Consider the following 25246-nt stretch of genomic DNA (forward strand, 5'->3'; position numbering starts at 1 on the left):
TACCATTTAAAACATGATTATTGTCAGAGAAAGACAGAGACAGAGAGACAGACACACACACACACACACACACACACACACAGAGAGAGAGAGAGAGAGAGAGAGAGAGAGAGAGAGAGAGAGAGAGAGAGACTATGTGAGACCGTCAGGCAGGGTGGGTGGAAAGAACCCAGTTAAGGCATGGAGAAGTGTACCCCACAAACCCTGTGACTGTGACCACTTTATACACAACCACTTTCTTCCTCTGGGCCTCTGCTTGGCCAGCCATAAAGTGTGGTCAGATGTTCTCAAAACTACTTAAATGTATATAAAGAACTGAATCTCTCATCAATATAAATAGTGTTCTTTCTTTTTGCCTCTCCTCTTCCTCCTTTTTTCTCTCTCTTCATTCCCTCCCCTTTAGCATTGCCCACAATGGTACTAGATGTTATTCTGAGCCCAAGACTTATATCAACATACATGCATGCCACATGTCACCATGAATTCAAGACTTGAAAACTGGTCCCAGCATAGAACATCTCTGGGACAGACAGTATCTAGACAAGCAAGTACATCCTGCTGGCCATGGGCAGTATTGCCAACAGCAAAAGCAGGAAGCATTAAACTCTACAGGAGACCCTCCCTCACATTCTTTCTCCATCTTTGGCATTCCTGGGCAGGTGAGTGTCAGAGGAGTGTGTACCCACTTGTGAGGAGGTGAGGTCGGTGAGGGATGAGTGTATCTCACAAAGCAGGTGCTCTATTACGCCTGTACCATAGCAGATGGAGTGCCTCAGACAAGGGACATGGATGCCTTGGCCCCTACCTCACAGCCCCTCCCAGGCCAGGAAGATGCCGAGGAAGACAGGTGTATGGTTTGCCAAGGTTTGAGGATGTTTTTAGGTGAGATCCTATGAGGTTATGGTTTGGCAGCCTCATCTGACTGCCAGTTTGCCCAGTGGGTACACATCGAGACAACTCCATGCTTATGAGCCTGTAATGTTTTCCATGTGAAGGCATGGGCTATATTTAGCTGCTACTGATACCAGTATCACCCCCTCACCATGTGAACGTCAAGCCTATGGGCTTAATCCTGTGTCCTCCTGTGGTTGGAGGGTAGTGAGGGTCCTCTGCCAAGAAAGATAAGATGAAGGACACAGCTTCTCCCAGCTACAGGAAGGGAGGTACTCAGGGGCGATGCACTGAGGTTCCAGTTCTGGGAGGAGGATGGGGACACATGTCCCATGTCTTCCCCATAGTAAGAAAGCATCATGGTGTGCTGCTGGTAATAGCTCTGTATCTTCCTCCAAGAGGCCAGGAGCCTGGACTGTGGAACTTGGCTCACATCGGGCAGTGAGAGGTGTCCTGCTGTTTTCTGGCCCTTGTAGCAGTTTCCTTCCTGAATCTGGTGTCCTGAGCAGGGTGAGGTGGTGACCTCCTGGAAAGAAGCATGTTAGGAAGGGGAATGCCAGGTCCATGGCCCCTCTGAAGTCTGAACTGTTCAGCTGAAATAAGTGTGAACAGGGCCGTGACAATTTCTATTCTGCTGAATAGAACTTCTTTCCTGCTGACCATACGGAAGGGTATAAGGAGCCAACAGTGGCCTATAGTTCTACCTCTGTGAGACCAGAAGAGAGGTCAGGAGCTGATTGGCTTTCAGCAGTAAATGGTGAGTTCTGATGCTTCATGGGTGCAAAGGGACAGTCAGTTTCCAGTCTAATTCCTCCTAGCAAGGAACAAGGTGCTCTCACCGAACTTATTTAAGAAGCATGGCTACTAAGACCAGCTTGGCAGCCCTGAAATGGCCAGAGCTTAAGGGTAGTGGCCATATCCAGAACCTCACCACAAGCACACCTACCTCCAGCTGCCCGCCCAGGACAGCCTCCTGCCAATGCTTGCCATTGACACTGGAGTGACCAGTCAATGTCCACGGATGTCAGTGACTGCAAATAGAATAAGATGAGTCACTGTGTCCTGAGGCCACTGTCTGTGAAGACACTGGCCATGTTCATACAACTCTCCTGCCTTGTGTCTTAGAAACTCTGGCTTTCAGCTGCAAGTACAGCTACCCAGTGATAGGCCACATTTTCCAGCTCTGACCACCAGGATGATAACAGAGGCAAACAATTCTGAAGGCCAATGACCCCTAGTCCTCTTGTACTACAAGAGTGGGCATATCCTAGCAAAGATGTCTGGAAGTGTTCTCTAAAATTCAAGATATTAAGAGTGTTTGGCTTTGCTAGCCATGCAGCGTGGCCTGCACTCTGTGCTGCAGCTCAAACACTGTAGTCACAGATGGTCTCAGACAACAGGTATGACTGTACGCTGACAAAACTTTATTTATAAAACAAATGAAGGGCCAGGAGGATCATCTGATGATGCCCACTGCATACACGGTAGAGCAACAAGAGACTTACTTCCCAGACTGAGACTCATGCCCCATGACTGCCAGGCTGATCCTCAGGAAGAAAGGTGCGGGTGTTGTTTACTGGGTCTGTCTGTCCATGTGATCTCTCCCCTTTGCCTCATTACCAAAGCACAAGGGGCCACTCTCTGAATTTGCCTTAGATTATGTTGAGGTTGAGCAGGTGAGCGAGGGGCAGCTGGGCTACGAGGCCTGACTGAACCTGCTAGGAGGACAGGGTGCTTGGCATGAGGATGCACCTGCCTTCAGCACTCAATAGCTGAGTTTCTTTCCATATGGGTTATGTACAGGGTTAGTACATGCGTGGAAGCTGTCCTTGCAGTCACTTGGGGAACACTGTAGAAAAGGCACATGATTTGGTATGGGTGTGCACTGTCCTCAGATGTCCTCCCTCAGGCAGAGCTACCTGTCCCAGGAAAGTCTGGTTCCTAAAGCAAACTGAAGCTGCTGCTCCCAGGCCTCCTCTGCTGTTCCAGGTGGCAGGGCCCAGCCCTGAGGTGTACAGGGCCCACATTGCTCTGGGTCTGTGGGGGTGGGCGAGGAGTTTCCATCCTGGCTCCAGTCCAGGATCCCCTGAGTCCTGCAGCGCTCAAGAGTCCCTGGGCCCGAGTGTGTGGAGGTGGGGTGGGGCAGAGGTCAGTGCCTGGTATGTTTGATCCAGTTTCGGATCATCCACTTCTGCCCTGAGCAGCGCTGCACTACCAACCGCAGTCCAAAGTTGGCATCTTTAGACATCTCTACCTCCAGACACCGGCCTGTGTCCCGGCTCACAATGGGACCACTCTGTAGGACAGGAGAAACAGAGTTAGCTTGGGAGTCCAGGGTGCATTCCTGATGGGGGTGATCCCAGCCCACTCTGGTCCTGACACTATGAAGACCTAGGAACCTGTCTCCTTAGATTATGTGAATTTCCTCTTGCCCACTTTAGGTGGGCTAGCAGTTTTGTTCAATTCTCTGGGTTTCAAAGAGGTTCCACGAATGTATCTAGGGCCTCTAAGGTTGTTGTTTTTCTAGGTTTTCTTTGGCCCCCTTAATTATTTGGTATATCTGTGGTCCCCAAACCTTATGGGCCTTGGCTCAAGCCTGGTGACTTTAGAGCCATTTCAGTAGGTCCTTCCATGCTGGCCCTGCCTGTCCACCAAGGGTCTCCTGGGAACCGTAGACCCTCATTGACTCAGCAAGCAACAGTGGCGGCTCATCCTTACAGCCAGAGTAGCTAGAACCCACTCTTTCTACAAAATGCCCCTCTGTGTGGGATCCTTGGAGGCTAGGGACCAGGGGAAGATCAGAGGATATGTGATCCATAGAGACTGCTGAGTGGATTGGGGTGTAAGGAAGGGATAGTGAGGGGGGCTGAACCTGAATCAGGACCCAGAGACCCATAGGAGTGGGGCTTGAGGTAAGTGAGGGGGAGCAGGGCAATGGTCAGCTTCAGAACCCTGAGGAGCTCTAGTGGCCAGGGCTAGTCTTACTCCATCCTCTCTGCCCAAGTCCAGTGCTGGAGCAGGCAAGGCTGTGTCTCCCTTTCTCTTCCTGTGTGACTCTAGTCCATTCTTATCAGTTTTCTATGCCACAGGGCATGAGGTGGTCATTCCTGACTATCAACAGGATTTCACTGACAAGTGCCTAGAAGTGCATGCCTCTGGGTGTGCCTGTGAGGGTGTTCGCGGACAAGGGCAGCCAGCATATACCCACCCAGGGGCTGGGGGTGAAGATGGAATAATAGAGGGAAAGGAAGAAGTCAGTTGGCATAGGCTCCTCCCCTCCTCCTATCACGAGGTGAGCTGCTCTATGGCAAATCTTCTGAAACCATAAGCACAAGCTAAGGCTTTCCTTTCAGCTGTTTCTCTCGGTATTTGCCACAGCCATGAAGTCTGACTTTGCAGGGCTGTCAGCCCATTCACTGACCTGAGTAAAGTCCCATAGCCTCTGTGTAGGCCTGGCTACATCTTCACACTTCTTCAGGGTGGGCATGCGCCCCCGGCCATCATCTACCAGACACTTGGAGTCTGGCAGAAAGGCGGTAGAGCCCAGGGGGCCCAGCTGCAGGAGGCCGTCAGCACTGTAGCGCACCAACTGGGGAGACAGTGGGAGCTGTGAGTATAACTGAGGTTCAAGCTCAAGTTAACACATCCTGTCTGTGCCCAGGCCCACAACGTTCCTCTGTAGCAGGAGAATGTGGTGTTGCTGTGGCCATGTCCACCATGACATGAGCACTTTGCCAGGTGCTCAGGTCTCACTAGCACACACTCACTCCTCTTGGACCTGAGAAAATGGTGTGAGCCAGGGACTGAGTCACAAGTGTTGACAAGATTGGAGGGAAAGTATTTACAACTCCACTGATAGCCCCCTCTGCCCTCAGTCAGAGGTTATTGTGCTGAAAACCAACTGGGAAAGGTCAGAAAAGCTTAACTCTCCCAGAGGCCACTACAATGCACCCCATCGTAGCATAGGGGACAGTAATCTCCCACCCACTGGGCCACTGTGCCAAAGCAGGTACCTTGTAGCCTGAAATTAAGAAGCACCCAGGAGATACTCGCTATCTCTATCCATGTTGGAGGCAGTATGGACTCACAGAAGTCCAGGTCTACCCAGATGTATGTTCATGAACGAGGCTCAGGTTCAGAGAGGACAGGTCTACAGAGCTCAGCACTTGCTGGGGAGGTATCATTATCGATAGCAGAGAATGGGATTCAGTTGTGGCTGGGATTAGCCACATAGAGATATGAACAACCTCAGCCCTAAACTATAAAAGGCACTTAAATCTTGCAATCCTTTCTCAAAATGCAAGCACAGCTAACAAGAACAGAATGGAAAACAACTTTTTTCCTTCATTGTGTCTAGACCAGGCAACACTTTATCATGACTTCCACTAATCTACAAGACCACCTGAGAAAAGACATGCTGCCTCTATCCCATTTAACTAATCTAGAAACAAAGGCATGGGGCCAGTTCATGACTTGCCAAGGCCCATTTGACCCAAAGGGCTTGTTTTTAACTTAATGGCACCAACTGCCTTCAGAATCCCAAGCTGCTTCTTACTCTTCTAAACTTGGTCCCAACAGCCAAGGGATTCTCCATGACCTACCCCAATGCCTATCCTCCCTTTACTTTGGGAGGTCTAGGTGCTGCCTACCTGTGAGGACATGCCATGGCAGGGGTAAAGGATGGCCCGGTCATCATCTTCTGCCCCCTGGTCCAAGCAATAGCCACTGGCTTTACTGTTTCTCACCTATATCCAGAAGCAACAGAGAAACTGCAGGTCACTGAGGAGGGTCCCAAGGCTGGAGGGAAAACACCCAGGAACTCTCCCGCTCTGTCTCCCACTTAGGAGCAGAGGTGACCACTTGGTAGCTGGCTGTGGGCTACCTGAGATGAGACAGGAATGAACTTCACATCCAGAATTCCCCACTTGGGATAAAACCCTGGGGCTTGGCATATGACTGGGGCAGAGCAGGAGGTATGGTGTAGTGTGGGTGCAAGGGGGAGGAGGTGGAAAAGGTGACCAAGTGAAGGGAGTCTAGTTCCCTAGAAGCCTGGGAAGAAATGACTATGCTTGTCACACAGACATTCTGTGAGTATATGGAAAGTTAGCTGGCCTCCAGCAGGCGGGGCTGGATTTGGTCAATAGGATGGCTTGTGTTACTAGCTTAGGGACATCCCTGTGCTAGTATCTCCTCCCATGCAGATTCAGAGACTGTTTTGCCTCCAACACACTTTGGTCAAGGACTGAAATAAAAGTGATTGTGTATACTGAGTTCAGGAGGCAGTTGTTGGTCCCCCCAAAGTACACATTGAACCCCTCGCTCCAGTTCCCAGCTGGTGGAGGAGTGATATGACCCAATCATCAGGCAAATAATCTCTAATCTATGTAATAAGCCAGGGCACCCACTTTACAGCCCCCAGGAACAGTGGTGAACTTAGACTCTGACTCCAGAGTTATATTCTGTTTTACCCTACTGGGTTTCAGGCTGTGGAGTTTTCAGTAAGTCAATCACAGAGCACACACCCCTAAAAGGACAGGAAAAGTCCTAGGGTCACAGCATCTAGAGTTGGGTATGGACCCCACAGTGGGCAGAAGTAGGAGGGACAACAGCAGAACAGAGAGGACAGCTGCCTCCCTCTCCAACCACTTCTGGGAAAGCGCTGTGCACACAAACTGGATCTGACTAAGGGGTGACCCCGCTCTAGGGATGGATGGGTCTGCAAGGACTACCCACCAAGCCCCTTGGCCCTACCCTGGGTGCTGTCCCAGGGCAGTATGTATACCACCTCTCTCTCTAGGAAAGCTGGGCTGTCCTCATGTGGTTGAGAAGCTGGGACAAAAGGGGGATGCCCTCCCCTCTTCCTGCCTGTTCTGTGGTGGGATACCTCAGATTCCAGACCTGGGCCAAAGTCAGAACACAGGGCCTTCTCCCTGGTTTTAGAGAGGGCTCTGTGCACAGATGTGCACTCTGGAACTCAGGGCAACACATACTGAGCTCAGGAGACAGTTGCTGTCTCAAGTGCTCATGCTTCTGCATATGCTTAGAATGCGCGTGTTGTGGTGTGAATGTAGCTATGTGGCATTAGTGCACAAATGTGTGCAATTCCATGTTGGATGGAAACTTTTTCACATGGGTGAAAGTGAGTGTTTGGGGAGCTCCATGTATGTGAACAGTAACAATATGCGCCTGTGACCTGTGTGTGTGCACATGTACCCATAGGAGCAGACATGCTTCAGTATGTATTTGTATGGCCTCATGCACAGGTATACATGTGATGAATGAGCACAGGCTACATGAATGAATACACATAATTTCATATATTCATGCATGTATGAATACACATTCATGTGTAATGATGCATTCATGCACACATGCATCTTGATATGAATGAATAAGAATATATACACAGATGGGTGCAGATGTGTGATGGGCCTGTGAGTTGATGCATTTGTCAGCATGTGTGTGATTGCAAGTCTACATACGCATGTGTAAGCACGTGTGAATGTCTGTTAATACATGTGTGTATATCTATTTTGGTATATTTCTTTTTATAATTTATGTATTTTTGATAGATGAAGTGGTGCACACTTTTAATCCCAGCAGGAGGATCTCTGTGATTTTGATACCAGTATGGTCTACATCAAATGTCTACAGAATAGCTAGGGACTCTATCTCCAAAAAAACCAATTAATTAATTAGTATTTGTCTTGTGTGTGGCTGTATACTTGTGGAGTGCACGTGGAAGTCAGAGGACAACTGAGGGAGCTGGTTTTCTGCTCCTACCATGTGGGTCCCAGGGATTAAACTCAAGTCTTTAGGCTTAGCAGCCAGCATCTTCCTCTGCTGAGCCACCTCACTGATCCATTTATTTGGGTATATTCCTGCATGCAAAGGTGCAGGTATGTTTCCATGTGAACCCAATAGTGGTGCTTCTCATGAACACAAGTATACCCATGTCATTTGGAGCCTCAATGTCCAAGAATGTGCCTGATAATATACACATTTATGTAGGTGAGTTCCTGATGTTAGCACAGGACACTGGGTATAAAGGCCTGGAGCACAGGTGCTGGGGTGCTGGGCAAGAAGGTCACAAGCCCAGCAGGGCCCTGGTGTAGAGGCGGTACCTCTCCGTACGTGAGCGTGTTGTTGTAGATCCTCATCTCGGGGTACACGTTCTCCAGATACCATTTAAAGCTGCGGCATTTTAACTTCTGGCGCAGGGCCAGTCTCTCGGACACATCCCCAAAGTCCACTCCTGGGTTCTGTGGGGTACAGCATGCAGGAGAGTGTAAGTGTTGCAGATCCATGCTACCCTATGGTTTCCCATGTCAGGGACTCCAGGGGCCTGGGTTCACCATCTTTAAGAGTGGCCCTGGCTGCAGCCTTGGGCCACCATGGTCTCATCTTGACCTCCTGACCTGGAACTCACAGAGGGTTCTGGCTGTGGGTACAGACATGGCCTGTCCACAGCTGCCCTACTTTGGGGAAGAGACCTGTGCTGTTCTTCCTGCCTGATCTGTGTTGTATTTGCCTGTGCTTCAGTGACACTCATAATGGGACCCTGGACCACAGTGTATCAGTCAAACTGAGTTTGATTTCTAGGGGTTGTCACCATGACTGAGCCTCAGACACAGAATTTCAGCAAGTTAGAAGGACAGCTACCCTTGGTAGAATGCTATGTGTTAGCATTAGGAAGGCTCAGAAGGGGACCACGGGTGCTGTGAATACATGGATCTCCACCCTGGCTAAACCTACACTGCTCACTGAGTAGCATGTGTAGTAGCTCCACTGAGTTCATGATCTTTCTAGGGAATTGTGAATCCTGAGTTGCTGTGGAGTTTAGTACCCTGTGTAGGCCCTGAGCCATCAGAATATGAGGTAGATTAGGAACTACCCCATCCATGGCTCTCTGATGCTCCATCTCCCCACAGGTCTAGGGGTAGAGCAGGTTCAGGCCTGGGCTAGTTTGAGACCTGACACTTTTCATGTGTGGTCTTGGAACAGTCTCTTAACCTCACTACTAGCCTTGTTTTGAGGATTAAATTAGTTGTAGTACTCCTGACTGAGGAACATATATTTCCCTCCATTGAGTGGATCTAGGGCTGGTGAACCTCATGTGTGGCCCCTGTGGCCGGCTGTGATGTCCTATGTTCCTTTGCAATGTTAACAGAGGTAGAGTTGTGGAGTCTCAAAATCACCTTGTGTTATAAACAACAGGATTCTCAGATTTTGCCTCTACTCTACTATCCATCTAATGGGGTCTTGATCCATGAAGCTGGAGGGAAGCCTGGAAGGGGATTTTGCAGGTCCTGAGTTAGGGTGGTCAGTCTTATGCATCTTAGCAGGGTTGTAAGGAAGGGAGGTGGTCCGGTCCAGATGCTCCACAGGATTATCCAAATGACAGGTGTGCAGGCTTAGTGGTGGAGAGCCAATTTAGGATGATGAAGAGAGACACTTAAAATGGCTAGGTTGGCCAGGCAGCAGTGACCCAAGCACAAAGGAGGAAGAGGAAGACTATTGTGAGTCAAGGCCAACTGGGGCTGCAGAATGAGACCCCATTTAAAATGAACATATTAATTAATACAAGAAATCACACATGTGCTCTGAATCAGGATATAAGGCCTGGTTCTACTATGGGACAAGAGAAAAAAGAGGTTATTTGCAAAAAGCTGGACCAGCTGGAGAAAGCAGCACTGGGGTGGAGCTTAGGGCACACCTGACCTTTACTGACAACCTTTGGCGGCTACCTGTAAATTACCTATGGTGAGGGGAAGGGTGTAGCCGCTATGGCTGGATCAGCAAGAAGCCCTTTCCTACATGACCCTCCATGCACGGGAGGCTGCCTGGAAGTGGCCCAGTGTTCCAGAGTCCCTCACTCCAATTCCCTCCCTAGGGTCTACAAGCTTCCCTGTATCTGCCCACCCCACCAGGTACCCGCCTTACTGTCATGGGGATATTCCATGCCATGTACACATGGGACTTGAAATCATCCATCCACACCTCGGCAGCTCTCAGTGCATTACGCTTGGCATAGTAGTCGATGTCATTGTTGTATGGCTTCTTGGTACGCTCAATGTGGGCCACACGGGAGCACGGGAGTACCTCCATGCTGCCGCCACACTGCCACACCTGGGGTGAGAGGATTGGACCTGGTTAGAGGCTGAGAAGCCCACCTGACATGCCAGGTAACCCAACATACCACAGGAGGACAACTGGTCCAGTCGAGTCTGGAGTTCCTAGGGGTCTGGATATTTTGGATTTGTCAGAGGAAGGTGTCTAAGAAGAAGCATGGACTAGGGGCTGTATCCACCAGGACTTGGGCAAGAGGCTGCCTCCCCTTTGGAATTTCCTGTCATGCCTGATTTCTCTTCCATGTTATGACTGTGGGTTTGAATGCCACCCACCCCACTCAGAGCTCTGCGTAAGGATTCTCAACCACCTTCCTACCCCAGTTGCCAGAGTCAACCTATAGCTGATTTGGGTTGCCTAAAAAAGGATCAGTTGCCCAACAGCAACTGAATTGGAACCTCCAACCCCTGACCCCGGCTCATTTTTAGACGCTTTCTTCCCAGTGTCTGGTGTTATTTTGATAGCCTGTGAAAATACTAAGCAAGGGGACTGGGCTAAAGGAAGTAAGTCACTAGGATGAAGGCTGCTTCCTGTTGCACTCTGCTTCCTAGTCAAGCATGATGTGAACCTACCACGGATACACGTGCTTCTGCTGCCATGCCTTCCCAGCCATGGCAGAACGAGACTCTAAAACCGCATACCCAGGCAAATGTCTCCTTATTTGAGTTGTTGTTGATACTTCAGTTACAGAGAAGCGAAGAACATACGAAGCCTCTGGTACCCTATGCGAACGAATGATCCCAGTAGAAAGTAGAATAGCTTGCTTTCTCAGAAAACAAACACTGAAACCCCTCATCTGTGGCTCTGCAGTAGAAATTGATTTCACACTCTGGTTCCCAAGCACAGGCTTTGCTCCAGTCATTTCAATTATGTTTAGCTCTCCCCACCTATAGGGCAAATCTCCACGAGATAGCAAGCGGCTCAGTGCCTTCCCTCTGCCCAGGAACGGGATGTTTGACCAAGTGTTATTGGAGTGTACTGGGTAAGAGCTCTGATACTCCTGCATGGTAAGTAGACCAGAGAAGATGCAGACTGGGAGGGGAGCTCATGCTCAGCCTGTCCTAGAGCTGCTCTGCATCGTATCAACATTTCGAACTGGGACTTGCACCCATAGATCCCTGACACGGACCTTGGGGCTTCTCAGCATCCATAACTGTGAGTGGCTTCCTAGGTCCACCTAGGTCTTGCTGGTCTGTTTCTCTGGAGAACTCTGGTCAATCCCCTTTTTGTCCTGTGCCAGTCCCTGCTCCCATCAAAATAGTGTTCTGTGTCCCACACAAATGCATAACACCACATGAATTCAATCACAACAGATGCAAGGGGATTGCATTTTTTTTTTGAGATAGGGTTTCTCTGTGTAAATATCCTGGAGCTCTCTTTGTAGATCAGAATCTCAAATTCACAAATCTGCATCTGCTTTTACCTCCCCAGTGCTGGGATTAAAGATGTGCATCATCATGGCCAACATAATAGAGTTTTTTTTAATAACAAGTTTCACAGGCATAGTGACAATGCCTGAGAGAAGTACCTTGAAGGAGGAGGTGGGCTCATCACCTTGAAGGAGGAGGTGTGCTCATCACACACGGCCTCAGTCATTCACCTCCACAGCTGTGGGCCTGAGCACAGTGAGGCTGAGCAGCACACTGGGAATAATGTTGTTTGCCTTGTGAACAGGGAGACACAGAAAAGCGCCTAGGGCCTGATGTGCCTCCTGGCAAGGATCTGTTTCCTGTGACCTACTTCCTCCAGCATGGCCCCACCTCATGACCTAAAGTTCCCACCTCCCCAAAAAGCACCACTAGCTGGGGATCAAGTCTTTGATATACAAACCTTTGGGGATATTCCATTTTCAAACCATGACACAGGAATGAAAACAAGAGAATATCCAAGACATTTTAGACAGATAATGAGGGCATAATCAGTTACTAGACATAAAGTATTTTACAAAATACTTTAAAATGAGGTAACGGTTGAAAGTAGAAAGCTAAAACAAGTACTACATATAGACACACACATATATACACAAACATACACATGTACCACACACACACACACACATATATGTTCAAACCACTCACGCAATACATGCATACACACAACACACCAACACACACTGACACATAAGTACACACATCAACACACTTGCATGCACACACACACATAGTACATGGCAGAGGCTGTTGTTTTTGTGACAAAGATTGGAGGGACCTCTGTTTTACAGCCATGTAGAGGCAATTGCGAGGTCACTTCTTTACAAGCACACACTGTACACTGACCAAGATCTTAGAGTGGAAACATTGTGCCACCAACAGAAAACACCAGGAAAAGCCCTGTGCCTAGAATGACAGCCAGATGCCACGGGAAGGGGCTTCCCAACCACACAAGGAGCTGATATCCCTGAGGGCAGAACAGCTCTTCAACCAGCCAGAGAAGGAGTGGCAAGTAAGAAAAGCCAGCCAGGGAGACAAAAACATATGGTGAACACATGTACACAGCATTCACACTCATTCAAAACCACAGAGCTACATCCTTAGTGTCTGTTATATTTGCAGAAATTAAAAGAAGACAGTTGATCAGCCCCCGCGTGCCACAAGGCCTGGACAATGACCTCTCTCAGGCATCACTGACAAAAAAAAAGTCCATATACACTATACTCACATATACACACTTACGGAAACCACACAAACATGCACACATAGCACATTCCACACATGCCCACAATATCACACATGTACACATATACATATATCATACACATGTGCATATACCACACTAATATCACACACATATATATACACACACATATTGCATACGTACACATATGCACAAAGACCACACTATACGCCATATATATGCACACATATACATACTTATACCACATGTATGCATCAGACATATCACACATGCTTACATACAACACATATGTACACATATACTACACTCATCACACACACATACACCATACTCACGTAGACATATGGATTATATATTTACATACACGTGTACATATATATACCACACATATACATATATACACAGACATATATTATATGCACACACATATACATGTACCACACATCACATTAATATATATGCATTCAAAGATACACACATACATATACTCACATTGAAATATGTCACACATATATATCCTTTGGGGGGCAGGAAAAAGGCCTAGCATTTGTATCAAAAGTTGTTTAAACACAAGCCTCGTCTCACTGGTAGACTCCATTTCCAGAGCTATGTAGGTAGTCAGATCATGCCATCACTTCATGTCTGATGACACAGAGAAGCCACAAGAGCCTTCCAGGTAAGTACCAGAACCCATGAGTCTGAGGATATAAAAGAAGATGAAGGCCGAGAGGTGGTGGCACACGCCTTTAATCCCAGCACTCAGGAGGTAGAGACAGGCAGATCTCTGAGTTCGAGGCCAGCCTGGTCTACATGAGCAAGTTCCAGGACAGGCTCCAAAGCTACAGAGAAACCCTGTCTTGAAAAGCCAAAGCCAGAAAATGAGAGAAGAAGATGAAGAACTTATGGCACATGTCTGCAGCAGACTAGCAGTTCCAGCAGGTCACCTCAAGGATATCTGCAGGACACAGCTAATGCACAGACATAAATAACACATGACAATGCCCATCACACATGACCTATTGCATGCATGTGCACACATATAGCCACAAGCAGGCTCTGAGAAGGGGCACACCTGACACTGACAAACTGTGTGCAATTTCAATTCTATTTGAGCCAATATGTTCCACCCCACTCATCCCCATTTACATCAGGACAATTTCATAAAAGGAGTAAAACAGTGGGTAAGCAGGTAGGCAAGCACCTATCACAGCCACCGTGAGCTCCCACTGCACACAAGTTCCAGGAGTTCTCATGTGCTCCTCTACAATGGATGGGGAAACTGAGGCTGAGACAGTGAGCAAGCAGAGACAAGCTTGAATGCAAGTCTCGGGAATCTGTGAAGACATACTGCCTGCGATGCTGCTTCTATGCATGAGGCAGCAGATACCATCCATCCTCTTCCTCCTGGAGGTAAAGAGGCTCAGCTTATGGCCACTCTTGTCCAACACCCAGAAAGCAAGGGACCCCTCTGCTGTCTCACACAGGCATTCTCACTGAGCTACTCTGGTCCATCAGATGTGTCCAGGACAGCCCTGCTGCTTGCCTAGCCAGTGCCCTTAGAAAGTTCTTGGCAGCCTACAGTAGTTAACACCAGAGCTGTTGGAAGCAGGCTGCTTCTAGGCCACCCATTGGCAGGGGGCAGTTGAGACACCCCAATATAAGTAACAACACACAACTCAAAGGTGCTCTCTCAGCCCTCCTCACCTTGAACTCAGAGCAGATATCCTCTTGGGCCTAAAATACCACCCTGGGGAATGGCCTGCTCCCTGCCTCGGACATACACCTTATTAGTGCTCATCATATTAACTGAATAGTTTTAACGTCCTGTCTCCTCTCCTCCCTCTTTTACTAGAATTTTGTTCTCAGAAGCCCGAAGACACAGCTCAGTGTAGAACATTTGCGTCTCCTTTGGTGCCACCATGGAGCATGGAGGGGCTGAAGGATTTCCATGAGGAAGGCTGGGAAGATGGGGGACTCTGAGGGTGACACCTGAACAGAGAGACATGAAGGAACAGTGGGAGCCAGTCGAGCTATGAGGCCTGTAGGGTAAAGTGCCCCTGGCAGAGGGTCAGCAGTGTAGAGGCTCTGGGGTAGGTACCTCTTCAGGATGAGCTCACAGGCTCATGCTCTGCTTGCCATTCCCTGTTTCCACTGTTGCTGACCTGTGATTAATATGATGGCCCACATAGCCTTCCTAACCAGCTCAACCCAATTAGAGAAACTGTGGTCTTGAGGACAATTTCATCCCTGTGATTGTAGGGATGCCATCCCCTAATGAGGACAGTCCTGGAGCCAATTAGAGGGAAAAGACTTTGTCTCATCCATTAGGTTTAATAAAGGTCAGGACAAAATCTAACTAAGTCTGGTCTGGAAAGCCAGCAGCAGAGAAGAAACTCCAGCACTTGCTCCCACACGGCAAACTTGCCTGAAGCTTGGTAAGCTTTCCGTCATCTACCGAGAATCACAGTTAGCCCAGGGCCCACCGCATGGGGCCTTGCCTTAGCCTTGAAACTGATTTTTACAAGGAAAAACAAAGAAAAGACTTGAGACCCTGTTCTTATTTTGTAGAGCCACTTCCAAAAAGTGTGTTCTAGGGGCTGGTGAGACAGCTCAGTGATTGAGGGCACTGTACAAGAAGGAATGGGATAGGAGCGAGCATCATTATCCATCCACAGTAGATGGCTGCTACAAGAGTTTCTCCATAACTGGAGTAAACACACTCCCTCAATTTGTACAAAGGAGTGAAGTTAATTGGTACAAACACACTGGCCATACCCACTTTCTGGCTATAAAGTCACTGGGAGACTCCCTCCTGTGCTGACCCCAAGACGTGATAGCAGCAGGCTGACCAGGCGACACATGAAGCGAAGACTATGGTAGTTGGACAGCAGAGGCAGTTTAGATTGCAGTTGTGACAAGAGGCAGCAAGAGTTCCATGGAGGGATGGGGCAAAGTGACGAGAAGCAGAAACAATACAGGGGAGCAGAGGTAGAGAGTTGAGATTGGAAAAAGGAAGAAAGAAGAAGAAAGAAGAGAGCCATGGCTGTGGAAGAACAGGCCCTGGCTGCTGGAAGAATGCAGAGAACTGCAAAGCCTTAAGGGCTAAAAGATCCTGACTTCCAAAGCAGGAGAGCCGGGACTCTCGTCACCCTAGATCAAAGGGTCCCAGCACCTAAGCTTTCTTGAGAGCTGTGTCACTAGAAGTTGGCACCTTCAGCTTCTCTGCAGCTCTCTGAAGCTGAGGACCACAGGAGCGGCCAAGTGTTTGGGCCAAGTGTTGGTAGTTTAACACCAGGGCAACGAGCCTCCATCTGGAGTGTCCAGAGCAATTCGGTTCTGCCTTCTGAACAGTCTGGAGCCAAAGGCCTCTGGGTCTGCTAGCCCAGTCCCCAGGCCTTGAACTGCCAGCCCTGGAAGAGCATCTCTTTGTGGCTCAGGATTCCTATCTGGGTAGAGAAGAAGGACTCAACCAGCTGGTGGTAACACTAACTTTCCCCCTGTGTGTGCACACATGCACAAGTTCCCCCATTGCCTCTCAGGATGGGGTTGAAACATAAAGTTAGGCAAGCATTTCAATTATGAGGTGTTAAAGCCCTCCCCAGCATGGATCTCAGCTTCAGTGATCAGTTACGCCAGAGACCATTAGCTGTGACAGGATAATAGGTCCTTGGGGACAACATAGCCACACCCAAGTTCTCACAGTGGAGGGGGGCATGGGTCCTGGAATAGGCAGAGGTGTCAGTCATCCAGTGGGGTAGGCTCTGGGACTTGGGGGAAGGGGTGTGATGGTTAATTTGGAATGTCAACTCAGTAAGACTTAGAATTACTATGGAAACACCTCTGGGCCTGTCTGTAATGAAGTTTCTAGATTGGGTTAGGTCAGGAGGGACAATCTACCTTGAATGTGGGCATCACCATTCCCTGGGTTGAGAGTTCAGACTGAATAGAAAAGAAATCAGCTGAGCACCAGTGTCCTCTCTCCTCTTTCCGACCATGGACATAGTGGGATCAACTGCTCCTGCTCCTGCTCCTGTGATTTCCATGCCGTGACAGGCAGCACTTTCAAACTACTGACCAAAATAAACCTTTCTTTCCTTCTGTCCATAAGTTGTTGTTATCAGGCATTCAGTCACAGCAGTAAGAAGAGTGACTAAGACTGGAGACCAGTGACACAGGGACACGGTGTGTGAGTCCACCAAGACCCGAAGACCTGGACATGGCAGCTGCTCTCCCGAGCCATCATGGCGATGGGTTCCAGACCTGGTTACCTCCCTTCTTGCTCCTAACTGCCTTTGTCCTTATTTCCAAGTCCTCAGTAACAGCTGTCTCTCCTGAGAAAGTTACTCTATATCCACCTGCTTAAAGAAGGAAGAAATCTAGAAGACCATGACCCTCACCCCACAGGCAGTTCCCCAACAGCCACTCTGTCCCCTCTTAGCCATCCCTGTGCCATCTGTCCCCTTCAGTCAAGGCCACAGGTACTCTGAAAAGTGACAGCCAGCAGCGACGGCTTGCTACCGCTGTCATCCCGCCTGTCTTCTGCCGGCTCTGGCTTGGGTTGGTACACATTCCTTGCTTCCAGACCATCCAGGCACTATGAGCGGAGGTGGTGACGGACTACAGCTGCCCAAACCCAGGGTGCCCTGACTCCCCCTGCTTGCAAATCCTTTTTGTTCACACATATGTGCTGGACCTAGTGGTCAGCCCAGCACCACTGTGGGGAACAGAAGCACAGCCTGAAGGGTCAGCTAGAACAACATTGATCAGGCAAAACATCATCCATGATTGCTAATGACTGCAGAGATACCCTTTCTCTGGCAATTTCTAGAACCACATCACATGGAGGGCTCTTGGAGGAGCCATCTTACATCGATTACTTTTTAATACAAGAGCCATGCTTTAATACTAGGAAACACTGACATTTGGGAAGAGCAGAGATTCCTGTGGATTCTCTAAGAAAAGGTGCCCAGCATGGGGCTGCCCCCCAGTTAAAGGGACCTGGAGTCACACAGGTGTCAGAGGAATCAAATTGGGTACTTGGTGGAGGGAAGGTCACCTTGTTCCCTTGCCATAGGCCAGATCTGGAGAGGCTTATTCTATAGGCTCCTGGTTTGGGGGTTCCCCCAGGACTCTGGGTCCCAGGATAAGTGGAGTTCATCCCTGCAGGAGCCTTTGGAATTCAGATTTCAATCTTTAACAATGAGAGCAGAAGCCCGGCAGTGGTGGTGCACACCTTTAATCCCAGCACTCCAAGGCAGAGGCAGGCGGATCTCTGTGAGTTTGAGGCCAGCCTGGTCTATAAGAGCTAGTTCCAAGACAGGCTCCAAAAGCTACAGAGAAACCCTGTCCTGAAAAATCAAAAACAAACCAAACAAAAAACAAAACAAAAAAACAATGAAAACAGAGGATCTTGGTCTCAGCCTCCGGAGCCTCAGGGTTGAGTGGGGAAGCCTGGCTCAGAGGAGTGCAGTGCTGGCCTTCCTCCTGCCCAGCTCCGCAGGGTTTTGTAAGTATGCTGTGCTAGCTCATCTTACCTCCCTTCCTTCGTTGCCATTTCCCCTCCTTCCCTCTTTTACAATTTATTTTACATTTCTGAAACTGTCTGTTTCAATGCAAGCTCCCCTAAATGCAGTCATAAATAAAAACAGAATGTACACGTTAGGCTCACTTGTGCTTCATACACATGAGGGGCGTGCATGCTCCACCCTCTTAAATTCTGTGTGCAGGTTTCTGCAAAGAATAAGAGCTACCTTTAGGTGGAGCCATGCCCTTGTCTGGTCCCTTAAGGGTTAATCCTGTGGGGCAAGTCAGGACCACCCCTAGGAAAGTGGGTTTACCTTAAGAAAATGTACTTTTCCTGATGTAGAAAAAAACTCAAAGTAATAGAATTGCTGTTATAAAGGATTTGTTAATAGATTTGCTTAGGTGACATAAAATTACACAAAATATAACTTAGTTAAGGGGTTGCTGCCCCCAAATATTCCAAAGGTAAGTAGCATACTAATCAGGCCTGTTAGAGATAAACAAATTAACAATGCTAGGATATAAATGTTTGCTCACAAAGATTGACCAGCTATTAGACTAATCCCCAAAGAGCATGCCTTTGACATTTCAAGGGCGCCGTGCAGGGCCATAAACAATGTTAATTCCTGGCCTACCATAAAACCCCCAGTTCTCTTCTTGAGAAAAGCATAATTCTGCCAGATGGACAAGATGAACCTAGGGAACATTTCTTTGAAAAGAACAACACTGGTTGAATAATTTTAAGGAATTATTCTGGCGAAATCTTTGCTCCTCGAGTCTCCCACTTGCCCAAGTGTCATACTTGCACTCCCCTTCCTGCCACCATTAAATTGTTACAAGTGTGACCTGGGGCCAGCACCTCACAGGGAGGTAAGGATGACGGCCCTGTAAGGTGCATGAGCTTAAGCTTTACCAAGCTGGTAAAGTCTTCTGTTAGCAGCCTTGGCCCTTAGCCCCAGCTGGCTGGGTGCTTTAATAAAGAGACTTCCCTTCATCTCTAAGTGTGCAGAGAGACTTCTCAATGAAAGGACTATTATTTCTATAACATTCCTTCCCAGAATTTCAGTCCTTAGTGCAGTCCCTAGGAGCCATGAGGTTCTCCTGGGTCTGCCCATCTCTGTACTTTCCTACTCAGAAAGATGCAATGATTCCCTTCTTTTTATCTGGGATGTTGGTTAGTCTAACTATTCATTCCGACTCCCCAATGCAGTCTTTGGCCTCTCTTTCTAATGCTGCCATCTCCACAGCCTGGCTGTTTGCCACCATATGACTGACCTTGGCCTCCATGCCTGCTCATCTTCCCTATTCTCCTCCTTCCACCAGCCGTAAAGTTGACCTCAATCTTTCATCGGAGTTTTCTTTGTCCTCCAGGAGGACAAGCTCCTAGCACAGGCTGCCACACACAGTCTCTGCCCTGTCCCTTGCTATCTTAAGCAGAACTCTGTCTGATTGCCACTCTTCAAATCCAACCTGGTTTTTTTTCCTTTTCCAGGATAAAACAAAGCAATGAACACCCATTTTTTTTCTCTACAAAACACTGGCTTGGAATAAGGCTGAGTATCAGGCCCTCCTGGCTTGGCCTTTGGCTGTAGCGAGGTCTTTCTCAAAGTGAAAAGACTGGTTATGTGGGTGCTGAATTTAGACTTCAGGATCTGGTGGGAGGCACCCACACCTCCGAGACACCTCTGTCTTTCTAGATGAGCAAGACCAATACGGCAGGAAAGCTGCGTTCCTCCCCTCCGTCCACTGCCCTCTGCCTCCACCTCTATCTCCTTCTCAATTCTTCTCTCAGCTATGCCTTGTCTTCTCTGTCTGTCCTCTCCATGCCACAAGTCAGAGGGACCCTGCAGAAGATATCAGGGAATCTGGTGCTCCATGTCCTACTTCACGGACTAGGTGTGTACATTCTCATCTCTGAGGTAAGGCCACACAGATCTTGGGAGCACCCATGCTGCCTCAGAGCCTTGCACGGGCCAGTTCTTACTTGCCATACCCTGCCTCGCTGTCCAGATTCCTGTAGCTCACTAGAGTATTTCCCTAAATGTCTTCATTGTGAGTAGTGCCCCTATCTCGTCTCCCTGCTTCATTTCCTACTCTGTCCTCTCCTCTAAGGGACACTATTTCTTTTCGCTAGTCCTTTCCTTCTCTAGAAGCCAGAATATGGGAAGGCTATCCTCTCCTGTTTCTTCTGTAGCCATAAAACCCAGCTATGAGGTGTTCAGCACATCTGTTACTAATGGTTCCAAGAGGCCCAGTGTCCTAGGGATACAGAGGCAAAGGCTCAGGGTAAGGATTATGCCCACATCTCACTCACAGGGGTTGAATAAGTGCTTGTGATTGTTTAATCTCAATCCTACAATCTCTCTGCTTGAGGTCAAGGTCCATGCTCTGCAGAAAGGCCCATGTGCCCAGTTCTGCTTGTCAACCTCTACTGCAGGCTGTTCCCAAGCTCCCCTCATAGAAGCATCGATGCCTTCTGTGGCTGCTCTGCCTTCCCACTCTAACCAAGGAGGTAGGTATGTTGAACTATATCCAATTAGCATGAGGACCAATGTGTTCCCCACTGTGTTTACCTGGGGCTCCTGCTCTGAGGATGAGACTTTCCCATGCAACCCCACCAGCCCATGTGTGTAACACAGGGAATGATAGTTTGGAGCACTAACAGACATACATGCTCCATCTGCTTTGATTGGCTCACAGGCAGAACTTCACTCTTAAAACTGTTGGCAAGGACTCCCACTGGGCCTTTGTCTTATCTGGGCTAACAAAATCTTCCAAGCAGCATGGGACCTTGAGCCCACCCTTGTAAGCAGTCTTGGCTCCCCAGAGCATGCCAGTCTTGTGCCCACTCACCCTCATCCCCAATTCAATGTTCTCTGCGCCGTACACCTCCATGCCTGGGTCCAGCAGGCCAATGTCCCTGAAATACTTCCGATCCACCACAAACGAGCAGCCAATCATGGCAGGTGTCCTGGGAAAGGAGAGATACTGAGTGAGGGTATCATTATGGTGCCGCCCAGAGCCCAGTCTGCCTGTGAGACCAAAGCTGAGTCTGCACCTTCATATCCCCATGCTTCTTGTTCCCACAGGCATCAAAGTGTCCTGGGTATAGTGAGACAGTCATTTCTTCAGCTGCCATGGACCTGTCCTTGTAGGCCATAAGCCCTGCAGCTGCCGCGGGCCTGTCCTTGTATGCCGTAAATCCTGCAGCTGCCGTGGGCCTGTCCTTGTATGCCATAAGCCCTGGCAAAACAGTACAGACCAGAGTGGGTTTGGCCACTGTTTTCCATGTCGTGTGCCTAGTCTTCCTCATTCAGTGTCTCGTCTTGTTGGTGGATAAAACTTCAGGAATACATGGGGCAGCTGTGTAAGTTGTACACTACTCAGCTTCATGAACCTTGACTGACGTCAGTTTGAATGACAGGCTCTGAAGTTACAGAGTAAACAGACTACCAACTGCCATGTAATATTTCAGTTTAAACCCACACAGTTAAAAATGGCAGCAAAAAGCCTTTTGACATTCTGTTGAAATCATGAATGGATATGCTAATTATCTAGGTACCAAAAATTCATGTCAACCAGGCAGTGATGGTGCACACCTTTAATCCCAGCAGCACTTGGGTGGCAGAGGCAGGTGGATTTCTGAGTTTGAGGCCAGTCTAGTCTACAGAGCAAGTTCCAGGAAAGTCAGGGCTACACAGAAAAACCCTGTGTCTAAAAACAAAAAACAAGAACTAAACAAAACAATCCATCAATGCACACACCCCAGGGAAGAAGAAGCGTGAAAAGGCAAAGACCAATAAAGGTCAGGTGGGGTGGAGAGCGAGTGGCCACATCCTGAAGACACTTCGTAAGTGTGAATGGATTGGCACAGGGTGGAGTACGCTAAGTCTGCTAGGCAGGATGAAAATGACTGGAAAGATGAAGAAAATGCAGTGTCTATGTACAGAGCAGAAGACAAATGGGGACTGAGAGTCACTAGCCACACTTTGACATTCTAGGCTTTGCATAGAAGATTCTGTCTCAGGTGAAGGATGGTATCTCAAAGTTCTTTTGATTTTCAATTCCCTGGTAGCTAAGAAAGTTGAACAAGTCCTTAAGTATCTTTTGGCCATTTGAAATTCTTCTTTTGAGAATTCTCTGTTCAGTTCAGTACCCCATTTTTAATTGGGTTATTTAGAATTTTAATGTCTAGTTTCTTGAGTTCTTTATATATTTTGGAGATCAGACCTTTGTCTGATGTGGGGTTGGTGAAGATTTTCTCTCATTCAGTGAGTTGCCTTTTTGTCTTAAGGACTGTGTCCTTTGCTTTACAGAAGCTTTTCAGTTTCAGGAGGTCCCATTTATTCATTATTGCTCTTATTGTCTGTGCTACTAGGGTTATATGTAAGAAGTAGTCCCCTGTGCCAATGTATTGCAGGCTATTTCCCACTTTCTCTTCTATCAGGTTCAGTGTGGTCGGATTTATATTGATGTCTTTAATCCATTTGGACTTGAGTTTTGTGCATGGTGATAGATATGGATCTATTTTCATTCTTCTACAGGTTGACATCCAGTTATGCTAGCACCATTTGTTAAAGATGCTGTCTTTCTTCCATTGTATAATTTTAGCTTCTTTGTCAAAAATCAGGTGTTCATAGATTTGTGGATTAATATCTGGGTCTTCAATTCAATTCCATTGGAATCAAAAACACCAATGATAACCTATGCTGGAAAGGATGTGGAGTAAGGAAAACCCTCATCTGTTGCTGGTGGGAATGTAAACTTATGCAACCACTTTGGAAATCAGTGTGGTGGTTTCTCAGAAAATTGGGAGTCAACCTACCTCAGAATCCAGCAATACCACTCTTGGGAATATACCCAAGAGATGCCCAATCATACTACAAAGGCATTTGTTCAACTATGTTTATAGTAGCATTATTTGTAATAGCCAGAACCTGAAAACAACCTAGACGCCCCTCAATGGAAGAATGGATAAAGAAAGTGTGGCAATCTACACATTAGAGTACTACTCAGTGGCTAAAAAGGAAAAAAAGAAAGAAAGACATCTTGAATTTTGCATGCAAATGAATGGAAATAGAAAACACTATCCTGAATGAAATAATTCAGACCCAAAAGTATGAATATGGTATATACTCACTCATTAGTGGATTCTAGCCATAAAAAAGGGGCATTGAGCCTATAGTTCACGATCCTAGAGAAGCTAAGTAAGAAGGTGAACCCAAAGAAAAACATATATAGATCCTCCTGGAAATTGGAAGCAGACAAGATCACCAGGCAAAAGTTAGGAGCATGGAGGTGGGGGTGGGATGGGGGAAGGTGAGTGGGAGAGAGAGAAGGCAGAGGGGAGGATTGGGAGAGCTTGGGGGAGTGAGATGGTTGAGATGGAGGAAGAACAGATATGGGAGCAGGGAAAGAGATATCTTAATTGAGGGAGCCATTTTGGGGTTGGCAAGATGCTTGGCTCTGGAGGGGTTCCCAGGAGTCCATGGGGATGACCCCAGCTAGGACCCTGGGCAGTGGAGGAGAGGGTGCCTGAACTGGCCTTGTCCCATAGTCAGACTGATGACTATCTTGAATATCACCGTAGAACCTTAGTCCAGCGACAGATGGAGTTAGAGACAGAGACTCATGACGAAGCACTGGACTGAGCTCCCAAGGTCCAGTTGAAGAGCAGAAGGAGGGAGAATATGATCAAGGAAGTCAGGACCACAATGGGCTGGTCCGCCAACTGAGACAGTGTGCCTGAGCTAATGGGAGCTCACCAAATGTAGCTGGACTGGGACTGACCCAGCATGTGATGAAACTGGACCCTCTGAATGTGGCTGACAATTGGGGCAGTCTGAGAAGCCAATGATAATGGCACTGGGATTTCTCTCTACTGCATGTATTGGCTTTTGGGGATCCTATTCTATTTGGATGCATACCTTCCTAAGCCTGGATGGAGGGGGAAGGGCCTTGGACTTCCCACAGGGCAGGGTATCCTGCCCTCTCTTAGGACTGGAGGGGGAGGTGAGGAGTGTGAGTGGGGTAGCAGGAGGGAAGTGGGAGGAGAGGAGAAAATCGAAATTTTGATTGGTATTATTTATAAAGTAATAAAAAAAAGAACTATGTTTGGTGCGGGAGAATTGTCTGTATCCTGTCAATCATGTTTTAGATAAACGTTGATTGGCCAGGCAGGAGGTGTAGGCAGGAAAACCAGACAGGAAGTGGAAATGATGCAAGGAGAGCAGGAGAATTCTGGGAAGGAGGAAGTTGATTCCTCCCACTCCTGCCCAGATCACTGAAGCAGCAGGATGTGAGCTGCCCCACTGAAAAAGGTACTGAGCCACATGGCTAAAATAGATAAGAAAAATGGGTTAATCAAGATGTAAGAGTTAGCTAATAAGTAGCCTGACCTAATGGGCCAATCAGCACTATAACTTACAGAAATCTCTGTGTGGTTGATTTTCTCTGGGGCCTGCCGGATGTGGGGTACCAGGCGGGGACAGAAAACACAAACAAGCAGGCCCCCTCATGTTACAGAATGGCGCCCATCGTGGATAACTGAATCTACAGAAAGCCTGGGAACACTTGGGAAAGATTAGAGTAAAGCATTTCAGTTTTCAGCCGTGGCAGGAAAAAAGCTATGCTGTTTTAAAATGCCGTCTTTCTGGGCTGTCCTGCCAGGGAAAACTCTTAACTTTCAAGCAGACAGTCCAGACTATGGATACAATGTTGCAGCTTGCTTCCTGGCAAGGACCTTGAAACGCCATAGGAGCTTTTGAGTGTTGTTGTCTCCATATTCCTTAGCAAATTAAAGACCCACATGGTCAAAAAAAGTGAGAGAGAGAGAGAGAGAGAGAGAGAGAGAGAGAGAGAGAGAGAAAGAGATACAGTAAAGAAAGATTCAAAGAGTAAGAAAACCTCTAAATGGTTTACATTGTGTTAAAAATATATACAGGCTAAAGGTTAAAGTTCTCAGAGTAAAAAAGAAAGAAAGAAAGAAAGAAAGAAAGAAAGAAAGAAAGAAAGAAAGAAGGAAAGAAAGAAAGAACGAGTAGCTCTGGGGAGGCAGAGACAGACTGAT

General features: G+C 47.9%; 1 protein-coding gene across 2 annotated transcripts in view; it reads right to left on the reverse strand.

Annotated features, from left to right (window-relative positions):
- Positions 1–2294: 2294 nt before the first annotated feature.
- The window catches only part of Galnt9 (polypeptide N-acetylgalactosaminyltransferase 9), a 77483-nt gene continuing 54531 nt past the window's right edge, over positions 2295–25246 (reverse strand). The window contains exons 1-7 of one of the 2 annotated variants that reach the window (XM_085680146.2): positions 22125–25074; positions 21031–21148; positions 9835–10020; positions 8016–8153; positions 5541–5636; positions 4313–4480; positions 2295–3187 (exon numbers count right to left, since the gene is read on the reverse strand). In XM_085680146.2, the coding sequence (XP_085536272.1) occupies positions 3041–3187; positions 4313–4480; positions 5541–5636; positions 8016–8153; positions 9835–10020; positions 21031–21138 (843 nt within the window). In that variant the 5' untranslated portion in view covers positions 21139–21148; positions 22125–25074 and the 3' untranslated portion in view covers positions 2295–3040. Of the gene's footprint in view, positions 3188–4312; positions 4481–5540; positions 5637–8015; positions 8154–9834; positions 10021–21030; positions 21149–22124; positions 25075–25246 lie in introns of those variants that run through there. The other variant, XM_085680139.2, reaches the window with a different exon arrangement.

The sequence above is a fragment of the Myodes glareolus genome, chromosome 2, assembly GCF_982192425.1.
Source record: "Myodes glareolus chromosome 2, mMyoGla1.1, whole genome shotgun sequence".
Lineage (NCBI taxonomy): Eukaryota > Metazoa > Chordata > Mammalia > Rodentia > Cricetidae > Myodes > Myodes glareolus.